The sequence below is a fragment of the Leucoraja erinacea genome, chromosome 6, assembly GCF_028641065.1.
Source record: "Leucoraja erinacea ecotype New England chromosome 6, Leri_hhj_1, whole genome shotgun sequence".
NCBI lineage: Eukaryota > Metazoa > Chordata > Chondrichthyes > Rajiformes > Rajidae > Leucoraja > Leucoraja erinaceus.
The window spans coordinates 12319946-12343585 of NC_073382.1; the positions used below are offsets into that span (position 1 = coordinate 12319946).

General features: G+C 47.0%; 1 protein-coding gene across 1 annotated transcript in view; it reads left to right on the forward strand.

Moving 5' to 3' along the window:
- The window catches only part of LOC129697894 (collagen alpha-5(IV) chain-like), a 172651-nt gene that overhangs the window by 111014 nt on the left and 37997 nt on the right, over nt 1–23640 (forward strand). The window contains exons 16-29 of the mRNA XM_055636616.1: nt 2105–2149; nt 2954–3007; nt 3664–3705; nt 5033–5126; nt 5234–5269; nt 5768–5923; nt 10633–10716; nt 11951–12034; nt 14054–14124; nt 14817–15008; nt 17419–17587; nt 19285–19377; nt 20361–20465; nt 22453–22550. Coding sequence (XP_055492591.1) covers nt 2105–2149; nt 2954–3007; nt 3664–3705; nt 5033–5126; nt 5234–5269; nt 5768–5923; nt 10633–10716; nt 11951–12034; nt 14054–14124; nt 14817–15008; nt 17419–17587; nt 19285–19377; nt 20361–20465; nt 22453–22550 — 1323 coding nt within the window. The remainder of the gene's footprint in view (nt 1–2104; nt 2150–2953; nt 3008–3663; nt 3706–5032; nt 5127–5233; nt 5270–5767; nt 5924–10632; nt 10717–11950; nt 12035–14053; nt 14125–14816; nt 15009–17418; nt 17588–19284; nt 19378–20360; nt 20466–22452; nt 22551–23640) is intronic.

The window sequence follows — 23640 nt, forward strand, 5'->3', positions numbered from 1 at the left end:
GGATTGGCGTACTGCGCATGTTGTTCCATTGTTTAAAAAGGGTTCTAAGAGTAAACCTAGCAATTATAGACCTGTTAGTTTGACTTCAGTGGTGGGCAAATGAATGGAAAAGATACTTAGGGATAATATATATAAGCATCTGGATAAACAGGGTCTGATTAGGAACAGTCAACATGGATTTGTGCCTGGAAGGTCATGTTTGACTAATCTTCTTGAATTTTTTGAAGAGGTTACTAGGGATATTGACGAGGGTAAAGCAGTTGATGTTGTCTATATGGACTTTAGTAAGGCCTTTGACAAGGTTCCTCATGGAAGGTTGATTAAGAAGGTTCAACTGTTGGGTATAAATGCAGGAATAGCAAGATGGATTCAACAGTGGCTGAATGGGAGAAGCCAGAGGGTAATGGTGGATGGCTGTTTATCGGGTTGGAGGCAGGTGACTAGTGGGGTGCCTCAGGGATCTGTGTTGGGTCCTTTGTTGTTTGTTATGTACATCAATGATCTGGATGAACATGTGGTAAATTGGATTAGTAAGTATGCAGATGATACCAAGATAGGGAGTGTTGTGGATAATGAAGAGGGTTTCCAAAGTCTACACAGTGATTTAGGCCAATTGGAAAAATGGGCTGAAAGATGGCAGATGGAATTTAATGCTGATAAATGTGAGGTGCTACACCTTGGCAGGACAAATGAAAATAGGACGTACATGGTAAATGGTAGGGCATTGAAGAATACAGTTGAACAGAGGGATCTGGGAATAACTGTGCATAGTTCCTTGAAGGTGGAATCTCATATAGATAGGGTGGTAAAGAAAGCTTTTGGTATGCTAGCCTTTATAAATCAGAGCATTGAGTATAGAAGCTGGGATGTAATGTTAAAATTGTACAATGCATTGGTGAGACCAAATCTGGAGTATGGTGTACAATTTTGGTCACCCAATTATAGGAAGGATGTCAACAAAATAGAGAGAGTACAGAGGGGATTTACTAGAATGTTGCCTGGGTTTCAACAACTAAGTTACAGAGATAGGTTGAATAAGTTAGGTCTTTATTCTCTGGAGCGCAGAAGGTTAAGGGGGGACTTGATAGAGGTCTTTAAAATGATGACAGGGATAGACAGAGTTGATGTGGATCATCTTTTCCCTTTGAGAATAGGGAAGATTCAAACAAGAGGACATGACTTCAGAATTAAGGGACAGAAGTTTAGGGGTAACATGAGGGGGAACTTCTTTACTCAGAGAGTGGTAGCTGTGTGGAATGAGCTTCCAGTGGAAGTGGTGGAGGCAGGTTCGCTGGTATCATTTAAAAATAAATTGGATAGGCATATGGATGAGAAGGGAATGGAGGGTTATGGTATGAGTGCAGGCAGGTGGGGCTAAGGGAAAAAAAGTTGTTCGGCATGGACTTGTAGGGCCGAGATGGCCTGTTTCCGTGCTGTAATTGTTATATGGTTATATGGTTATATAGTAGGGTAATATACACATTACTCTAAATGTGGCCTTACCTTCCTTCACTGCCTGCCCCTGGCTACCCAGCGCGGTGATGTCTGCAACTGTGTGAACAGCTGTTCCCTCACTGGGCCACTTCAGTGAGCGTTTAACGTAAATCCCATTGACATGGGACTGGAGTCACACATAAGCCCTTGTGGGAGGGAGGGTGCGATTCAGTCCTGATGGGCATTAGACAACACAGTGAACTGAAGGATAAATGGAAGGCCATCACTGGCAGCTCTGCCCCCCACACAGTCAACACTGATGGAGGTGAGGCATTGTGCTCCAGGGTCAGGTTCAAGAGTTGTGCCGGACTGAAGGACAGGGGTGCTGGCGTTGGGGACGGTGGAGGGGGGGGGGGGGGGGGGGGGTAGGGGAGGGGATGAGGGAGGAAAGGGAGGAGGGTGGAGGGTGGAAGAAGTGAGGGGGAGAGGGTAGGGGGGGAGGGATGGGGGCAGTTGGGGGCAACCTCCCTCCCAATTCTCTGTGAAGTTTCTCCCAGAGTTTCTCCCGGATTGTTGACTATTGCTGGCTGTACAAGAGGCATCCACGCTGGGAGAAGGCTGCAGAGCGCAGAAGTCCCGTACTGAAACAATGTGTTCTCCCCTTTCACAGGGCAAACCCGGCAAGGACGGAGAACCAGGGCTCCCAGGACAAACCGTGAGTGCTCTCTGCACCGGAACTGGATCTAAATGCATAACATCTGTGGTGGACTGTAACACACACCACCTATAACTGTACCTGCCATCCTCACGTTCAGGGACCATCTTTGGCCTGGCCTGTCACCAGTCCCAACTTTGTGAACCCAGAGTTGAGCCTCTCCGCGAGTTAGTTCATCTGACTGCAATGTGGGAGAGTCTCATTCAGCACCAGTGTGTGACAATATGGGGAGACAGTGGTAGTAGGCAGAATGGACAGAATACAACATCACTGCACAGTTATGCAGTGGTGGAGTTGCTGCCTTAGAGACCCGGGTTCGATCCTGACTATGGGCGCTGTTATGTATGGAGTTTGTACGTCCTCCCCGTAATAACCTGGGTTATCCCCGGATTCTCCGGCTTCCTCCCACATTCCAAAGACGCACAGGTTTGTAGGTTAATTGGCTTTGGTTATAAATTGTCCCTCGTGTGTAGGATATGGCTGGTGTACGGGGATCACTGGTCAACACGGACTCAGTGGGCCGAAGGGCCTGTGTCTGAGCTCTAAACTAAACCTGCAACAGCCAGAACAATCCACAGTGGGGACCCGGTGGGGTACAAACAGAAAGGGCACATACAACTGGCCAATATCGACCAACAGCTCAGCACATAATGAGAGATGTGCAAAGCCTTGTTCCCTTCCATTTCACTAGGACTAATTGGAGAATACATTTGCAGAAACTGACAAATGTTTCTTGAAGGTTTATTGTGCATTGGTTGTTAAAGAAGAGCGAGTAAATCATCCTGCGTTCTGTTTGACTTGTAGGGTCCATTCGGTTATCCTGGCGAACCAGGCCTTTATGGGCTGAATGGCACCAAGGTAACGATTAATTCCATGGGTGCTGTTCATCAAATGTTTGTTGGGTGGAAGCAGAGAGTCAGAGGAAATGGAAAGGAGGGAGAAACTGAGGGATGGACGTAAAGGAGGAATGGATATGTGTAGGAAGGGAAGGATGGGTGGGTGGTTAAGGGTGGAGGAGGACGGATGGGAAGGGATGGGAAGGGATGGGAGGGAGAGAAGGATGGATGGATGAGAATGTGGAGAGAAGGATGAATGGGTGGATAGAGGAAGAGAAGGATGGAGTGACATTGAGGGAAGAGAAAGAAGGATCGGCGGGTGGTTGAGCAGAGGGAAGGACAGATGATGGTTGCATGGAAAGAAGAGCGGATGGGTGGATACAGGAGGGAGAGAAGAAACGGTGGGTGGATAGAAGAAGTGAAGAATAGATAGGTAGCTGGAGGGAGGAATGCACAAGAGCGTTTATAGGTAATGTTTACTGCTGTGGAAGTTGGTGGTGTGTTCCAATGGCAGTTTCCTGTTTTGTGCCTTAACATTGATGTAATGTTAGTGCAAACATTGGGAGACTGTTCTATTGTCCAGTCCAGTTCAGTCAGATCAGGACAACATATTGGGAGGACTTTGCTTCCGAGATCTTTGTTTTCATGGGGAATGACAACCAGATGTTCTTTCTGTAGGGAGAGAAAGGCAGTCAAGGACTGAATGGCCCCCCAGGAGCCGTAAGTATCCGACAAGAATGATCACAGTTGGCTCGAGGTTATTGTAAAACGTCACCTAAAATGGTTTGGATTTCCTTTGATCAAACAATAGAATTTTACATGCACAGGAAGGTATTTGATCCATTCAGCTTGAGCCAGCTCAAAGACTACAGTCACACACACACAAACACGCACACGCACATGCACACACACACACACACACACACACACACACACACACACACACACACACACACACACACACACGCACACACACACACACACACACACACACACACACACACACACACAAACACACACACACACACACACACACAAACACACACACACACACACACACACACACACACACACACACACATACCCACACACACACGTGCACACACACACACACACACACACACACACACGGAGCAAGAGAGGGTATCACCCCCTCCATCCTGCTCCACTGTTTAACAAGATCAGCTCCGTAAGCCTCCAGTAACCAATCACCCCCTTACTTAAAAAGAATGATCTCCCTATCCCTGTCCTAAAACTATCCAGTCAGCATCCACCGTCCCTTGAGTGGGTGAGTTCCAAAGACACTTGGTCCTTAAACACGTCGGCAATTCCACCAGTCAAATTGCGGGTGATCAGTCTTGCTATGGCTCCTAACATCACTGCACTAACCCAAAGAAATGACCGTCATCTTATTGGCCCGCAGGGACTCCTTATCAGCTCTCTTTAGCAGCTGTGGTTCAGTTTTTGATTTAAATCGTTTTGTTTGAATTTCACAGCAATTTGCATACATACTATGATAACAGACAGTGACAGTCAAGGTATAATTGTGCAACAGTATGTAAGCGACCTTCAAAGCCCTTAACTGTGGTTCAGTTTTTGACTGAACCCAGAAAGTCTGTTGAATAACTCCCTGATATTCTGTCTGGGAACACATCCCCTGCTCTGCTGTGGTGTAGTCCTGACTTGCTCCATCCTACTCCCCCCCCACTCCCTCCTCACTGGTACCACCCATAAAATACTCATCCCTGTTTTCAGATCCCTCTGGTCTTGCCTTCCTCTCTCCCACTGTGCTCTCACATCCTCTGACCTGCCAAGCCTCTGAGATCTCTCTGCACCATCCCCGGTTTGCATTGCTCCATCATTAGTAGCTGTACCTATGGCTGTCTGGACTCCGAGCACCGGAATTCCCTCCGTACCACTCTCCAGACCCCTTCAATGATCGAGCACGTCCATACGTGGGAGTTAGATCTTGTCCGGCAACGTACTTGCGTATTACTCTGGGCCGTCTTATCAGAGCAAAGGCACTCAATGGACCTTCCTCTTGCAGATCACTGATGAACAAGGAAGGCCTATTCATGGCACGCAAGGAATACAGGGGGTCCAAGGCTACTCCGGAGAGAAAGGTGAACGAGGCTTTTCAGGTGAGCACACGGGACACTTGTTGCCGACTAAATACCACACTCAACATTAGTAGAAACAAACATTCTCAAGATCACTAAAACTCTTCATCCTTCTTCCCTCAATCCAGGCCCTCCGGGAATTATAGGAATACCAGGCCCTCCAGGTAAAGGCTTTTTGTGGCTGAATAGTAATTCGGTAATTGGTTGAGCTTCTTTGGAGCTTTGGTAGAGGCAGAGGATTGCCACAGTCTTCATTCTCCAATTTCACGTCTATCGGAGAAATAGTGTGTCCTTTACCTGGTCAAAAACAGACCACTGACAATAATGGACACACAAGAGACGGCAGATTCTGGAATCTTAAGCAGCACCCCAAAGTGCTACAGGAACTTAAAGGGCCAGATAGCATCAGACAATGCTTTGGGTTTGACCCGTGGAAGGGTCCCGACCCGAAGCATCGTCTGTCCATATCTTCCACGGATGCTGCCTGACCCAATGAGTTCCTGCAGCACTTTGTGTTTTGCCACTTACACCAATGGTTTCAAACTTGTCTCCTTGCCTCTGACCAGACTCTTGGCCACGTTTTCTGGCTGTGGAATGTTGTTTTTGTATTTCCCCAGATATTCCTGCGAGCAAAGTAATACTTTTCTTTAATTTGGACCCAGGTTTGCCCCTGCAAGGTGAGAGAGGCCTGCCGGGATACACTGGTGAACGGGGCCTGAAAGGTGACAAAGGAGAGGCGGGAATATCAAAGCCAGGCTTACCAGGGAACGCCGGCATCAGGGGGTTTCCTGGTGCCCCCGGACCCCCTGGACCTCTAGGTACGTCGATTATTTATTCATTGCCAGTTAACAACAAACCCACCTGTTAATTAGTTAACAACATTAACAACAAACCCACCTGTTAATTAGTTTTGTTTATTGTCACGTGTACCGAGGTACAGTGAACAGCTTTTGTCGCACGCAAACTAGTCAGCGGAAAGACAAAACATGATTATAGCCAAGCAATCCACAGCATACAGATACATGGTAAAGGAAATAACAATCAGTGCAAGATAAAGTCCAATTAGAGATAGTCTGAGGGTCTCCAATGAGGTAGGTAGTAGCTCAGGACCACTCTCTGGTTGGCAATAGGATGTTTCCGTTACCTGATAACAGCTGGGAAGAAACGGTCCCTGAATCTGTATGTGTGCGTTTTCACACTTCCACACCTCTTGCCTGGGGGGAGAGGGGAGAAGATGGAGTGACCTGTCCTTGTGAGACTTGACTCTAGCTTTGTTGCATAGTCACAGTTTATCTTGCGGGAGACAGAATCTGCTCTTGTCTAAATATCAGACATATAGTCGACACAAAAGGTTGCAAATGCTGGAATCTTGAGCAAAGACGAAGGTGCTGGAGAAACTCAGGGGTTCAGGCAGCATGTTGAGGGAATGGGCAGGTGACATTCGAGTTGGGACCATTCAATCCATAGTAGAGTCCTGACCCAAAACATTGTCGGTTTAACAGATAAAATGTGTAGTTCGGCATAAGGCTTGGTGTGTGTTTAGTTTAGTGTTACATGTTCCTTTTTGGTCTTTTCAGTCAGCGGAAAGATTATGCATGATTCCAATTGAGCCATCCTCAGTTTACAGATAATGGGAATAACATTTAGTTCAGGGTAAAGTCCAATAAAGTCAGGTTAAAGGTAGTCCGAGTGTCTTCGAAGAGGTGGACAATATCCCAGGACCGTTCTCTAGTTTTCACACTTCTGTACCTCTTGCCGAATGGGAGAGGGGAGAAGAGGGAGTGGCCGGGGTGAGGCGTCCTTGATCATGCCGGTGGCCTTGCCGAGGCAGCGTGAAGTGTAGATGGAGTCAATGGAAGGGAGGCTGGTTTGTGCGATGGTCTGGGCAGCGTCCACAATATCCTGCAATTTCTTCCAGTCGTGGATGGAGCTGTTCCCGAACCATGCTGTGACTCATCCCAACAAAATGCTTTCTATGTTTTCAAATGTCATTAGAAACGGGAGTAGTGCCGGAGGATTGGCGTACTGCGCATGTTGTTCCATTGTTTAAAAAGGGGTCTAAGAGTAAACCTAGCAATTATAGACCTGTTAGTTTGACGTCAGTGGTGGGCAAATTAATGGAAAGGATACTTAGAGATAATATATATAAGCATCTGGATAAACAGGGTCTGATTAGGAACAGTCAACATGGATTTGTGCCTGGAAGGTCATGTTTGACTAATCTTCTTGAATTCTTTGAAGATGTTACTCGGGAAATTGATGAGGGTAAAGCAGTGGATGTTGTGTATATGGACTTCAGTAAGGCCTTTGACAAGGTTCCTCATGGAAGGTTGGTTAAGAAGGTTCAATGGTTGGGTATTAATGGTGGAGTAGCAAGATGGATTCAACAGTGGCTGAATGGGAGATGCCAGAGAGTAATGGTGGATGGTTGTTTGTCAGGTTGGAGGCCAGTGACGAGTGGGGTGCCACAGGGATCTGTGTTGGGTCCACTGCTGTTTGTCATGTACATCAATGATCTGGATGATGGTGTGGTAAATTGGATTAGTAAGTATGCAGATGATACTAAGATAGGTGGGGTTGCGGGTAATGAAGTAGAGTTTCAAAGTCTACAGAGAGATTTATGCCAGTTGGAAGAGTGGGCTGAAAGATGGCAGATGGAGTTTAATGCTGATAAGTGTGAGGTGCTACATCTTGGCAGGACAAATCAAAATAGGACGTACATGGTAAATGGTAGGGAATTGAAGAATGTAGGTGAACAGAGGTGCACAGTTCCCTGAAAGTGGAATCTCATGTAGATAGGGTGGTAAAGAAAGCTTTTGGTGTGCTGGCCTTTATAAATCAGAGCATTGAGTATAGAAGTTGGGACGTAATGTTAAAATTGTACAAGGCATTGGTGAGGCCAATTCTGGAGTATGGTGTACAATTTTGGTCGCCTAATTATAGGAAGGATGTCAACAAAATAGAGAGAGTACAGAGGAGATTTACTAGAATGTTGCCTGGGTTTCAGCAACTGAGTTACAGAGAAAGGTTGAACAAGTTAGGGCTTTATTCTTTGGAGCGCAGAAGGTTAAGGGGGGACTTTTAAAATGATGAGAGGGATAGACAGAGTTGACGTGGAAAAGCTTTTCCCACTGAGAGTAGGGAAGATTCAAACAAGGGGACATGACTTGAGAATTAAGGGACTGAAGTTTAGGGGTAACATGAGGGGGAACATCTTTACTCAGAGAGTGGTAGCTGTGTGGAATGAGCTTCCAGTGAAGGTGGTGGAGGCAGGTTCGTTTTTATCATTTAAAAATAAATTGGATAGTTATATGGATGGGAAGGGAATGGAGGGTTATGGTCTGAGCGCAGGTATATGGGAATAGGGGAGATTATGTGTTCGGCATGGACTAGAAGGGTCGAGATGGCCTGTTTCCGTGCTGTAATTGTTATATGGTTATATGGTTATGTTGCATCTGTAGAAGTTGGTGAAAGTTGTTGAGAGACATGGCAAACCTCTTCAGCCTTCTTTTATTTTAAATCAAAATCTTTTTAATTTACTATTTGTTACAGAGAGTGTACGAAAAGAATAAATAAAAAACAACTTATGCTAACATGTAACAAGACAACAACAATAAAAGAAAAATGAGATACCAAAAATAACCCCTCCCCAGTCACTGCCAGTGAGCATACGCAAATATCAGCCTGTCACAACAATAATCCACGATAAATGAATGGGTAGACTGTTAAGCTGTTAAACTGTGCTTGATGATCAAGCATTTTCAGCCTTCTAACGAAGGGTGCTTTCTTGATCATTACTTCGATATGGCTGGACCAGGACAAGTTGCTGGTGATATTTACTCCTCGGAACACCTGGCTAGCACCCATGTGACTGTGACATGACTTTGGAGATTAAGATTGTGAAAGCGTGTTTTGCGAAATAAACAGGCCGATATCACCCAACCTTTCCTCACTCGGACCTGAAGGATGGTTGGATGCAGCAAACTGGAATGAGTTCAACGCCAGCAGAAGAAACAGCCTGACCTCCCGGTGGCTCAGCACTTCAACTCCCCCTCCCATTCCCCATCCGACCTCTCTGTCCTGGGTCTCCTCCATGGCCAGAGCGAGCAACACCGGAAATTGGAGGAACAGCACCTCATATTCCGCTTGGGGAGCCTGCATCCTGCGGGCATGAACATTGAATTCTCCCAATTTTATTAACCCTTGCTGTATCCTCCCATCCCTCAGCCCTCGGGCTCCTCCTCCTCCTTTTTCCTTCCTTCTCCCCGCCACCCCCCATCAGTTTGAAGAAGGGTTTCGGCCCGAAACGTTGCCTATTTCCTTCGCTCCATAGATGCTGCTGCACCCGCTGAGTTTCTCCAGCATTTCTGTGTACCTTCGATTTTCCAGCATCTGCAGTTCCTTCTTAAACACGAAGAAACAAAATGGATCATTTGTTTGTGGGATCTTGCTAGGTGTTGATTAGCTGCTTCGCTTCTCACGATGTAACGATTGGTGGCAAAAACGGGAAAGCAGACTATTATCTAAATGGTGGCCGATTGGGAAAGGGGGAGATGCAGCGAGACCTGGGTGTCATGGTACACCAGTCATTGAAGGTAGGCATGCAGGTGCAGCAGGCAGTAAAGAAAGCGAATGGTATGTTAGCTTTCATTGCAAATGGATTTGAGTATAGGAGCAGGGAGGATCTACTGCAGTTGTACAGGGTCTTGGTGAGACCACACCTGGAGTATTGTGTACAGTTTTGGTCTCCAAATCTGAGGAAGGACATTATTGCCATAGAGGGAGTGCAGAGAAGGTACACCAGACTGATTCCTGGGATGTCAGGACTGTCTTATGAAGAAAGACTGGATAGACTTGGTTTATACTCTCTAGAATTTAGGAGATTGAGAGGGGATCTTATAGAAACTTACAAAATTCTTAAGGGTTGGACAGGCTAGATGCAGGAAGATTGCTCCCGATGTTGGGGAAGTCCAGGACAAGGGGTCACAGCTTAAGGATAAGGGGGAAATCCTTTAAAACCGAGGTGAGAAGAACTTTTTTTGACACAGAGAGTGGTGAATCTCTGGAATTCTCTGCCACAGAGGGTAGTTGAGGCCAGTTCATTGGCTATATTTAAGAGGGAGTTAGAGGTGTCCCTTGTGGCCAAGGGGATCAGGGGGTATGGAGAGAAGGCAGGTACAGGATACTGAGTTGGATGATCAGCCATGATCATATTGAATGGCGGTGCAGGCTCGAAGGGCCGAATGGCCTACTCCTGCACCTAATTTCTATGTTTCTATGTTTCTATGTAACGGTGACTGATATCCAGAAAATGCTTCAAGTGCTCAGGGTACTCCTTGGAGTGCGCGAACGTTGAGGAGGTTGGAGTTGAGGAAAGGTGAAGTAGACATGTAAGGCTTTCCTGAAGAGAGGCAGATCTGGGTCCTTGGCTACCGGTGGACACGAGGACAGGAGGAGCAGTCGAACCATGCAAGATGGTGTTCTCTAATCGTAAAACCATTCATTATTTCATTTTGTGTTCTCTCAGTGTCTAACGAAGATTGTACAAGTGTGCCTGGACCAAAGGGTGCTGAGGGATCTCGTGGTTTCCAAGGAGAAACGGGAATGAAAGGTGAGTTGATGTGTGGTTTTCTAGCAAGTTCATAATTTCTAGGAGCAGAATTAGGCCATTCGGACCGTCAAGTCTACTCCGCCATTCAATGATGGCTGACCTATCCTTGCTTTCGCCCCACGACCCCCTGACACCCTCACTAATCAAGAATCTCTCAATCTTCACCTTAAAAATATCCATTGACTTGGCATCCACAGTTGTGTTATGGATGACACAAGGCTGGGAAGGGTGGGTGTGAGGTATACGGGGCAAATGAGGTTCTTTACACCTCGGTTGTCCCATCAGTTCACATGATGTCTTGAAGGATGAGTTTTCAACCACTACACATCTCCTGTTCAAGTTGAATCTCACAACCAAGTTGAAGGCCATTCAGCCCATCAGCCCACATTCTGCTCTCCCGCAGACCTGCACTCCTCTCTTTTTACAGGATTTCTCCCTTTAAAAATTATTTCGCAACCTGCTGCGTTGTGAATGACATCCTCACAACCCCTCCCCCCCTCTGGCTCACTCTGCATGCTCTGATCACTATTGAACAGTTTCACCTTACCTACTCCATGGAAGCCCTTCCCAGTGTTGGATACATCTATTAAATCCCTTCTTAACCTTCTCTTCAGGTGGAACCACTGCCCCTCACAGCACCAGAGACCAGGGTTCGAGCCTGACCCTGGGTGCTGTATGTGTGGAGTTTGCACATTCTACCTGTGGCTACATGGGTTTTCCCCCCCCCCCCCCCCCCCCCCGCCTCCCCACCCGGGTACTCCAGCTACCTCCCACATCACAAAGATGGACAAGTTTTAAGTTAATAGATTATTGTAAATTGCTGCGTGTATGTTGATGTGTAGTAGAATCAGGGGGGGGAGATGAAGGTGATGTGGGCAGAATGAAATGGGATTAGTGTAGATGGCTGCTCGATGGTCAGTGTGGACTCGGTGTGCCAAATGGCCTGTTTCCCCGCTTTATGACTCTGCACTCTGACCCCAACATCTCTGTACTCTCCACTTTACTCCTCCTATCCTTGCGAGGGTTAATTGAAAATATAATGGTTCTTCTTAACGAACCAGCTCTAGTGGGCACAAGGGTCAGAAACTGATACATCTTGGTGGTCCAGGTAGAAAGTAAATATCGTACAGGTTAATGAAACTTTGCTCTTTACCTCAAGAGGGTTGGCAGAGTGGCACAGCAGTAGAGTTGCAATCATCCAGTAATGATATTAATGATGTGGATTTCCTTACAGGGGTCAAGGGAGATACGTGCTTCCACTGCAATGCAACCGTGCTGTCAGGGCCAACGGGTCCCCAAGGCCCTCCTGGTAGAACAGGTGAGTGCACGCGTGCAGCCCTCTGCAATGGAACGATATGCTGCTAGAGCAGTGCTAAGTTTTTGCAATCACCCATAGGATGAGGGCCAACATCCCAAAGCTCCTGAGAAGGTGAGCTATCTTTGTGAACTTTTGCAGAACCCTGTGTGAAAGCTTGTTGGGGAGAGATAGCTGGGGCATTGTTCCACTGATAAACAAGGGGCAGTGATATATAATGATGAATTGATGATGATAATACAGAGGAATATCATCTGTATCATATGAGTGGGAAGTTGTTTGCTTGCCTGATGTTAGTCATTGCTGTGTGGCCCCAGTATTACTCATCACATATCTCGTGATACCAAAACTAAAAACGGAAACCGCAGGAAACACTTAGCAAGTTCGGCAGCATCTGTGGAAATAGAGAGAGAGAGAGAGAGAGAGAGAGAGAGATGCACAAAGTGTGTTTCATGTCTGGAAATGACAGAAAACAAGATGGTTTTAAGTTGCAGAGAGTCTGAGGGAGGGATGGGGTGTGATCAGTGTCACCGAAAGGATGTTGCAAATGAGATTATTTATTATAGGGTTTAATAGAAGCAGTTAAAGGGTGAGAACTTCAGTAGAGTGAAAATGGTTTGACATGCAGGTCTATCAGACTTGTCACTAGGTTAGGCTGTGCTAATGGAGAGGTAAGAGCTGAGCCATTATTACAGATAGACTCAAATTGCTGGAGTCACTCAGCGGGTCAGGCAGCATCTCTGGATAGGAGAATAGGAATAGGTTATATTTTGGGTTGGAACGCTTCTTCAGACTGGAGAGATGAGCTGATGGATGTGGATTAAGGAATGAGAAGGGTGGGCAGATGGACTGACCAACTCAAGTCAAATCCAGTTGCGTTTATTGCCATGTTCGGTGAGGTACAGCTAAATGAGAATCTTGCTTGCATTGGACATTGTTACAACAATGCAGAGGCCCCAGTACAAGCAACACTCAGAGTGAGGGAGGGACAACTAGTACCGATTTCACAGGTACATGGATAAGAAAGGTTTATAGAGGCATAGAGTCCTACAGCATGGAAATAGGCCCTTTGGCCCAATTTGCCCACACTGGCCAACATGTCCCTGCTACACTAGTCCCACCTGCCTGCATTTGGCCCATATCTGTCCAAGATACAAGATAGACAAGATACATTTAATTGTCATTTGGACCCCTTGAGGTCCAAACGAAATGCCGTTTCTGCAGCCATACATTACAAACACATAGACCCAAGACACAACATTATTTACATAAACATCCATCACATCGCTGTGATGGAAGGTCAAATAAACTTATCTCTCCACTGCACTCTCCCCCCCCCCCATGTCAGAGTCAAAGTCAAAGTCCACGGCTGGCGATGGCGATTGTCCCGCGGCCATTAAAGCCACGCCGGGTGATGCAAGGTCGCACACCGGGTCTTGGTGTTAGAGCCCCCGGCGTGCGCTCGCAGAGTCCCGCGGCCATTCCAAGCCTGTCCTATCCATGTACTTGCCTGAACATTGCGACAATCACTGCCTCAACTACCTCCTCTGGCAGCTTGTTGCATACACCCACCACCCCTTGTGTGAAAATGTTACCGCTCTGAGTCCTATTAAATCATTTTACCTTCACCTTACACCTATACCCTCTGATCCACGATTACCATACTCTGGGCAAGAGACTGCACATATACCCGAACTATTCCTCTCGTGATTTTATACATCTCTATGAGATAAGCCCTCATCCTCCTGTGCTCCAAGGAATAGAGTCCCGGCCTACTCAACATCTCCCTACAAGGGATATGACACAAATGTGGATCAATGGGATTAGCTTAGATGTTGGAGGATATGGAAAAGTTTGGGCCTAAGAGCTTATTTTCTTGCTGTTTGACGCTATGATGTGACTTTGCATCTGGTCGGGATAATCAGTCTGAGCCTCAGAGTACCTGTGACCAATCTGGAGAAAGAATGCTGATTACAGAGAACAGTTTCACTTTTCAAATTCTTTTATGTTGGTAATTTACAGGTGATCCTGGTTTCCCAGGGATCAAGGGAGACCAAGGAACAACAGGAAGAGTCGGATTCCCAGGGCAACCCGTGAGTATTGTTACTTTCAGTGCCACAGACTTGTATTCGAATCAGGGAATGCCCACGTGACAGGCCAGAAGGTCCTGAGGGAAGGATGACTGCAGAGCTGAGAGCATTTGGGGGGGAGGAGTGGGGGGTGGGGAGGGGGAGATGAATGGGTTTGCTGTGCGTCCCTTCAAGTCAATAAAGCATTTGAGCGGGTCAGTGGATAGAGGACACTCCCTCTTGTGGGAAACCAGAGCCGGGACACTTTGATGTAGGGCAGTGCGATAAATAACATGTGGAACTGAGGGGAAACGTGTATACAGAGAGCATGGAGAATGGAGAACTCGCCCTCGCAGGGAGGGGTTGTGGGGATGGGTTTCAGTAAAAATCTGGATGGACACAGGAGGGAGCATGGGGTAGAGATTGGCAATGGAAGCAGATGGAAAGGGGTGGGAGAGGCTGAAGGGGAGCAGAAGATGAGCATGGAGTAGAGGGGCCAAATGGCCCACTTGATCACCTAGGGAGCACTGCATTGTGAGAGGGTGGTGCTGAGGGAGCGTCACACTGTGTGTTGGGGGAGGGGGGGGGAGCAAGGGGCAATACTGAGGGTGCGTTGCACAGTGTGGGAAGGGTGGCGCTGAGGGTGAGCAGCACTGTGTGTAGGGTGCGAGTTGTGTCTGGTCGCATAGTAGACTGACAGATTCTCCCTTTTCCAGGGTGGTCCCGGCTTCCCGGGGCGGATGGGAATCCCTGGACCCAAAGGAGACCCCGGTGACATCCACGCTTTACCGGGTTTGAAAGGAGACAAGGGTGAGGGAGGCTTCCCGGGCAGACCAGGAGTGCCCGGAGTGGATGGAATTCACGGGAAAGATGGAGCCCCCGGACAGCCAGGGCTCAAGGGTGAGCCTGTAAGTAACGGGGACCGTGGGGCAGGGGTCAGGGGGTTTGGGTTTGGGGCTGGTGGCAGAGTTGGCCCAGGGGGGTGCTAGCCACATACCCCACGCAACTCCTTGAACCCACTCTCCCACATGGCTAGAGATGAGCGAGAGAGGCCTGGCATCACCACAGGTCCTCCACACCTCCCCTGCCCCTGCGCTCCCTCCTCCTAACTCTGTCATCGTGGATACCGCTGAGAGTTTAGATTCATTTTGTTTAGTTGAGAGATACAGCATAGAAACAGGCCCTTCAGCCCACCGAGTCCACACTGACTATCGAACCCTGCACACTAACACTTAGTGCTACACACACTTAGGACAATCTACAATTATACCAAGCCAATCAGCCTACAAACGTGTACGTCTTTGGATACATCGATACATAGACAATAGGTGCAGGAGTAGGCCATTCGGCCAATCGAGCCAGCACTGCCATTCAATGTGATCATGGCTGATCATCCACAATCAGTACCCCATTCATGCCTTCTCTCCATATCCCTTGATTCCGCCGGCCCTAAGAGCTCTATCTAACTACCTTTTGAATGCATCCAGTGAATCGGCCTCCACTGCCTTCCACAAATTCACAACTCTCTGTGTGAAAAAGTTTTTCCTCATCTCAGTTCCAAATGGCCTACCCTTTATTCTTAAACTGCGGCCCCTGGTTCAGGACTCCCCCAACATCGGGAACATGTTTCCTGCATCTAGCGTGTCCAATCCCTTATGTTTCTATAATAAGATCCCCTCTCATCCTTCTAAACTCCAGTGAATACAAGCCCAGTTGTTCCATTCTTTCATCATATGACAATCCCGCCATCCCGGAAATTAACCTCGTGAACCTACGCTGCACTCCCTCAATAGCAAGAATGCCCTTCCTCAAATTAGGAGACCAAAACTGCACACAATACTCCAGGTGTGGTCTCACTAGGGCCCTGTACAACTGCAGAAGAGCCTCTTTGCTCTTATACTCAACTCCTCTCATTATGAGGGCCAACATGCCATTAGCTTTCTTCACCGCGTGTTGTACCTGCATGCTTACTCGCAGTGACATATGTACAGGAACACCCTGGTCTCGTTGTGTGGGAGGAAACTGGAGTGTGAGAAGAAACTGGAGATCCCCGAGAAAACCCACGCAGGTCACGGGGAGAATGTGCAAACTGTGCAGACCTGTAGTCAGGATCGGCGCTGGTCTCTGGCGCTGCAATGTAGCAACTCCACTGCTGTGCCGCTGCACCACCGTGCTGCCCTGTGCCAACAGGTTAAACTCTCTTTCAGGTGCTAGGGCTGTGGAAAGGAGTCAGGGACCTCCAAGCTGGCCCACCCAGGATGGGCCAAAAGTCCTATTCATATTCCCATTTACATCCTAAACGAGTATTCATGGACTACCAAGAGATCAGGGTCCCCTGACTAAGGGAGAACCTGGCCTTGCGGGAGAGAAAGGAATCCAGGGCTTCCCAGGACTCCGTGAGGATGCAGTACCAGTGTGGGCCACAATGTCAGTCATGGGGTCCAGTGCAAGAGGCTGTGTAGTGCAACTCCCTCTGGTACCAGAGTCTCCACTGCAGTAAGTGGTCGCAGTGTTGGAGGTACTAGATAGCCTTGCTGCACGTTTGCTAGGGCACCACACTCACGCCCACATCACTGCCCAGCACCTATTGAATGACCTCGCCAGTTGCTGTCATAGTCCTGGACACCCCCCCCATCTCACTCCTGGTCACGAGGTGGGAAAAGACCACAAGCCCAATGTTTAGACACAAAATGCTGAAGTAACTCAGTGGGTCAGACAGCATCTCTGATAAATAAGAATAGGTGATGTTCCCTTGCATTCCCTCTCTCTCCATCCCTCCTCCACCCGAGTGCTCCTGCTAGTTTCACTGTTTATATCCCTTCATTATCACCTCTTCCACAGCCAACAATGGACCATTGTGGGCTCCACCGTTCACGGGCCATCGGTGCCAACTCGGATTTGTTCTGTACCTTCTCATACCTCTAGTTTCCCTCTCCCCTGACTCTCAGTCTGAAGAATGGTCTCGATCCAAAATAGTAACTATTCCTTTTCTCCAGAGATGCTGCTTCTTCTTCTTGCGTATGGCGTGCACAGCCTAAAGTTGTAAGACAATTTGTTCTATTTCATCTCATTTGATTGTGCGCACCAGGTTGATTGCATTCGGCGAAACAGGGCGGACCACGTGAAGGTTGCAATCTCCCACCCCAAGATGCTGCCTGATCCGCTGAGTTATTCCATCGTTTTGTGTCTATCTTGAATGCAAACCAGCATCTACAATTCCTTCCAACACATGCCCAATATTACTCCAGCCGGCATTGAGGGTTGATCATTTAGGGAACATCAGTGTCCAGCTGCTAACTGTCTGTCTCTCACTCTTAGGCAACAATTGGCTTCAAGGGAGAACCAGGACTGTCCGGGTCCCCGGGGATTAATGGTCTACGAGGAGACCAGGGACCTCCGGGCCGTCCAGGAGCGGGAGAACGAGGCTTCCCAGGAGAAAAAGGCATCCAGGGCTTCCCAGGACGTCCTGGACTACCTGGGGCACTAGGTGAGTCCTGGTCCACTCCGCTGGGTGGATCATGATAACAGCGGAGATGCCTGCAAGCAGCCGGGATACAGTAAACAGAGAATTCGTATCAGTGGCTGCATGAGGAGAGCACCGAGGACAATGCTGGCCAACAAAGATCTGTACTTTAGATTTAAGTTTTTTGAGATATTGCGCCACCTCTTACATGTAGGCTCAGTGGACCATTTCTGTACACTTTGCTAATCTGGGATTATGTTTAGGTATGGCAATACTTTACTGAACTGTATGTGAGGAAAAACATTCACTGTGCATTTGCACGTGTGATACTAAAGTAGCAATGTTACAAAATTTTGAGTTTTTAAAAGTTAAATCTGCAATTTATCCCATCAGATAAGTGATAAAAAGAAGTTTAATTTGATACCTAATTCACTTTCATATCTTCAGTATTTAAAAAGTTATGGCCATTTTCATACTCGAAATTAGCATCTTGTTCCCTATTGCTTTTCCATTGACTTAACTCAAAGGCTGTGATCGAGGACAGTCAAAAGTCCATAACTTTCTTAAAAATGAAAAGAACTGAAATGAAATGTTCAGTTATTATAGATAAAGTTAAACGCCAAAACAAATAGTAAATTCCCAACAAGAAATTCATATTCATCAGTTTCACCAAATCAATTTAGTCAATTAAATTAATCTAAATTCAATTACTAGATCTAAACATCTATCCATTTCTTAAGAAAAGGTTAACATTTTTTAATAGCCTAAGTGTCCAAATAACATTCACACAAGAATTCACAATATAACATCATTTTTAAATCTCACTGTCATGAACTTATAGGCCAAATGGAAGGAATTTAATGTTTAATTCCCATAAATGAATCCAGAAACATCCACTCAAAATATTAGCAAAATTATTGTTTTTTGCACAATACATGTGACTCAAACGTGAATATTTAGTTTAAAAATAATGGTTCTGGAGAGAGAATAACACAAAATATAGACAATTTAGACGGCTTATGACATTTATCCAAAAAAAAGGAGCATTTTAATCATCTTGCGAGTGGGTAATTCTGGAATGCGATCGATTGGAACGTTGCATTTGCAGTGAATTTGAAACCCCCATATCGGCAGGAAAGATCATGGCCGGTTCGTATGGGGCCCAAATAACATTTTCGCAACGTAAAATTTGATTAAAGCTATCCCAAAAGTAAGATTATATGTAAATACCCTTTGTTTTGTCCCGTTCTTGCGATCCGTCACGTTGTAGGCGTTGAGGGCGTTAGAAGTCGCTCTTTATTTTAATCCAATTATTAAATTGTCCAGTGAATTTAAAAAAAAATAAACCGGGAACGGGAGCCCGATCAATTTTTCTTCATCAGCTAGCAGCCCGAGGAAATCCGCTTCCGACAGGCAGTAACTAGTCCTGCCCCTCCAGCCCTTCCAGCTTTCTCTCCTCCCTCAGCGGCCCTCACCCAAAAGGTCCTCGTACTCCACGTACTCCAAGAATTTTGCCTGACCCGCTGAGTTACTCCAGAATTTGTGCCTTTCCTTGGTAAACCAGTATCTGCAGTCCCTTGATTCTACACAACACAACTGTACCCAGTAACCTGGCATCAAAATCACACACAGCCAGGCCACAAAGGGTTGACGTTCATTGATAGATTTACTGCAATTATTTCATTCATTGCTGATTGTTCCATTAATATTGCTTGCCACAGGTCTGAAAGGTGAATCAGGGCAATCGATTGGTGTGTCAGGACCTGCTGGAGCCACAGGCACCCCGGGACTGAATGGCCATCCAGGGAGCAGAGGTACGTCAGAGCCTCAGACCCCACCTAACCGCGGCATGCACACGTGTTCACAGGCTATAGGAGTAGAATCAGACCATTCGGCCCATCGACTATTCCGCCATTGAATCATGGCTGATCTCTGCCTCATAATCCCATTTTCCTGCCTTCTCCCCATAACCCCTGACACCCGTTCTAATCAAGAATTTGTCAATCTGCCTTAAAAATATCCACTGATGGCCTCCACAGTCCTCTGTGGCAATGAGTGCCACAGATTATCTACCCTCTGACTAAAGAAGTTCCTCCTCACCTCCTTTCTAAAAGAGCGCCCTTTAATTCTGAGGCTATGACCTCTGATCCTAGACTCTCCCACCAGTGGAAACATCCTTTCCACATCCACTCTATCTATGCCTTTCATTATTGTGTAATGATACTTGCATAAACAGAGAGAACCCCATCCGTTGATATGAACAATCACCCAGAGCATGTGTAATACTGCTGGGTAAGTAATATCATTGGGTCGATGTGTGTGGTGTAACACTGTTATGTGTGAGGGTGTCTAATGCTGTGGTATGTGAGGGTGGATAACGCCATTTTGTGTGTGTGTGTGTGTGTGTGTGTGTGTGTGTGTGTGTGTGTGTGTGTGTGTGTGTGTGTGTGTGTGTGTGTGTGTGTGTGTGTGTGTGTGTGTGTGTGTGTGTGTGTGATACACTGTTGCGTGTGAGATACTGTTGTGTATGTGACACTGTCGTGTATCAATAATGTGTGATACTGTTGTATGTGACTGGTGTGTAATACTTGTCTGTGATGATATGCAACACTGTTCTGTGTCGGTTGTGTGTAACACTTGTGTGTGAACAGTGTAAAGGTGTTATATGTGAGCAATGTCTGATGGTGTTGTGTGTGAGTGTTGTGTAATGCTCTGTGTATCACTACTGCATCTGAGTGGAGTGCAAAGCCAGTACTATCTTGGCTGTTGCTGAGATGTTTGTTGACTTTCTCAACAGGTGACCCTGGACTGCCAGGTCCCCTTGGTCCTCAGGGAGCCACTGGACCAAAGGGGGATCCGGGGCTGCCTGGGATAGGATTTCCTGGCCCAACTGGGGCGAAAGGTAATGGTGCATCCCATACTGTAACAGAACAACCTCCATCGTAACAGTACTTCACAGGCAGAAACACCACACCCCACACCATACATTCATAAGACATCGGAGCAGAATTAGGCCATTCGGCCCATCAAGTCTACTCCGCCGTACAATCAATCTATTCAATCAATCAATCTGGCTGATCCATCTTTTCCTCTTGACCCCATTCTCCTACCTTCTCCGCATAACCACTGACACACTAAATAATCAAGAACCTATCAATCTCTGCGTTAAAAATACTCAAAGACTTATCTTGCGCAGCCATCTGTGGCAGAATTCATAGATTCACCATTCATCCTTAATAATAGAGTCTAGAATATTACCACCCACTGAAGCTGGGCTAACTGGCCTAGTTCTCCCCACTTTTACCTTGCACCCTTCTTGAACAGATTAACATTTGCAGTTTTCCAGTCTTGGACCACTCCTGATTCTTGAAAGGCAAACCCCAAGCTATAATGGTATACCCACACCCTTAGAGCATGATCTACACCATAACCTATACCCCACATAGTAACGGTACATTCCATACCATAAGAATATAGCCCAAACAGGAGCAGTACAGCATATACCATGGCAGTAGACCCCCATACTGTAACATGTACACCAACAAGATTTCAATACTCCCCATATGGTAACGGTAAAATCCCTCATCATAACAGTACAATCCCACATCATAACGGTACACCCCACACTGTAATGGTACACCCCTCAACGTAACGGTACTTGTCACATGATTACAGTACACCCTTCACCATAATGGTACATCACAGTAATAGTGCATCCCACACTATATCTCAATCATGAACAACTATCTACATAGAAACATAGAAAATAGGTGCAGGAGTAAGCCATTCGGCCCTTCGAGCCTGCACCGCCATTCAATATGATCATGTCTGATCATCCAAATCAATATCCCATACCTGCCTTCTCTCCATACCCCTTGATCCCTTTAGCCACAAAGGCCACATCTAACTCCCTCTTAAATCTAGCCAATGAACTGGCCTCAATTACCTTCTGTGGCAGAGAATTCCACCGATTCACCACTCTCTGTGTAAAAATCTCTACGATGTGTCTCAAATAACTGCAGCTTTGTGGTCCTTCCACCAGCCCATCCATTACCTGTTGACACGACTTGGGAACTCGGGTGATTCCATATCACTGAGCAAACCATCAGGATTCCTTTTCCCAATTCGCAAAACATAGCACGAGGGATCTGATCTGCTGCCTTGTTCAGTCTAACTGCGTACTCTCTCAGCTTTTCCCAACACCCCTCCCCCAAATACTGAACAGGACATCACTGATATCAAACACTCATTGACCAGTGCTTTACCGAGTGTATACATTTCTCCCATAAAATTGAAGCTTCAAATCAGATCTTCTACAAACCTATGTTGTGTCCTAAACAGCAGACTGCAATTACAAACCACACACCATATCTACAAACCCTCCACCATGATTTAGCAGCTCCACACATACTGTAACCATGTGAGCTCCACACTAACCTGGTATACACACCATGCACTGTGTCAATATATCAGCACAATGACAGTGTGAATACAATATCATAACCATGTGTGCTGCTGCAGAATCTTCTAGCCTTTCCCCCCATAACCATCCCACCCCATATTGTAACTGTCAAAAATACACATGCACACACACACAGATGGACAAATGTGCACACATAAGCGCACACACATACAAATGCCATTGTAACTCAGAAATCCACATGCACACACAAGTGTGCACACACACATATGCACACAAAGACATATATGCACGTGCACAAACACACACGCACACACACACATACATACACACACACACACGCACACACACACACACACACGCACACACACACACACACGGGCGCGCGCACGGGCGCGCGCACACATACACTCTCTCTCTACTCCCTCCTCTCAGTGCAGGTCTAACAGTGCCTCCTTTGCTTCTCCAGGTGCGGATGGAATTCCTGGAGATCTGGGTCATCCTGGAATTCCTGGACTCGCTGGAAAAGATGGTCTGCCTGGTGCACCTGGGTTCCCAGGAGAGAAGGTCATCCATGAACCCCACCTGCAATAACCCCTCCTTTAACTCTGCAGTAACCCCAGTCACCAGTGAGCTGGCCGTATATTCTGGAGCTGAGACAGGCTCTCTCTCTGCCAGCTGGTGGACCCTCCATTGGGGTCTAAATGCCAGCTGATGGACTATCTGTGGTGGTCCCAATGCTAGTTAATGGACCTGTGGTGGGCCTAAAGCCAGCTGGGATGGTCCCAATGCCCAGCTGATGGACCTCCCATGGTGGGCCCAATGCCTGGGGATAGAAACATAGAAAATAGGTGCAGGAGTAGGCCAATCGGCCCTTCGAGCCTGCACCGCCATTCAATATGATCATGGCTGATCATCCAACTCAGTATCCCGTACCTGCCTTCTCTCCATACCCCCTGATCCCCTTAGCCACAAGGGCCACATCTAACTCCCTCTTAAATATAGCCAATGAACTGGCCTCAACTACCCTCTGTGGCAGAGAGTTCCAGAGATTCACCACTCTCTGTGTGAAAAAAGTTCTTCTCATCTCGGTTTTAAAGGATTTCCCCCTTATCCTTAAGCTGTGACCCCTTGTCTTGGACTTCCCCAACATCGGGAACAATCTTCCTGCATCTAGCCTGTCCAACCCCTTAAGAATTTTGTAAGTTTCTATAAGACCCCCTCTCAATCTCCTAAATTCTAGAGAGTATAAACCAAGTCTATCCAGTCTTTCTTCATAAGACAGTCCTGACATCCCAGGAGCCAATGAACTGGCCTCAACTACCTTCTGTGGCAGAGAATTCCAGAGATTCCCCACTCTCTGTGTGAAAAATGTTCTTCTCATCTCGGTCCTAAAGGATTTCCCCCTTATCCTTAAACTGTGAGCTCTGTGGTGGTCCCAATGCCTGTTGATGGACTTTGTGAGTGTAGTGGTGAAGGGTTGTTTATCAGACTGGAGGCTTGTAACAAGCGGTGCAGGGAGATCTGTGCTGAGTCCACAGTTATCCATTAATTACATGATCAATATCCTCTCCTCTCCCCCTCGTCGTCTCCCTCTCCCCCTCCTTCCCCACCACTCCTTGTTTCTCCCTACTCGCTCTCCCCCTCCGCTCACCAT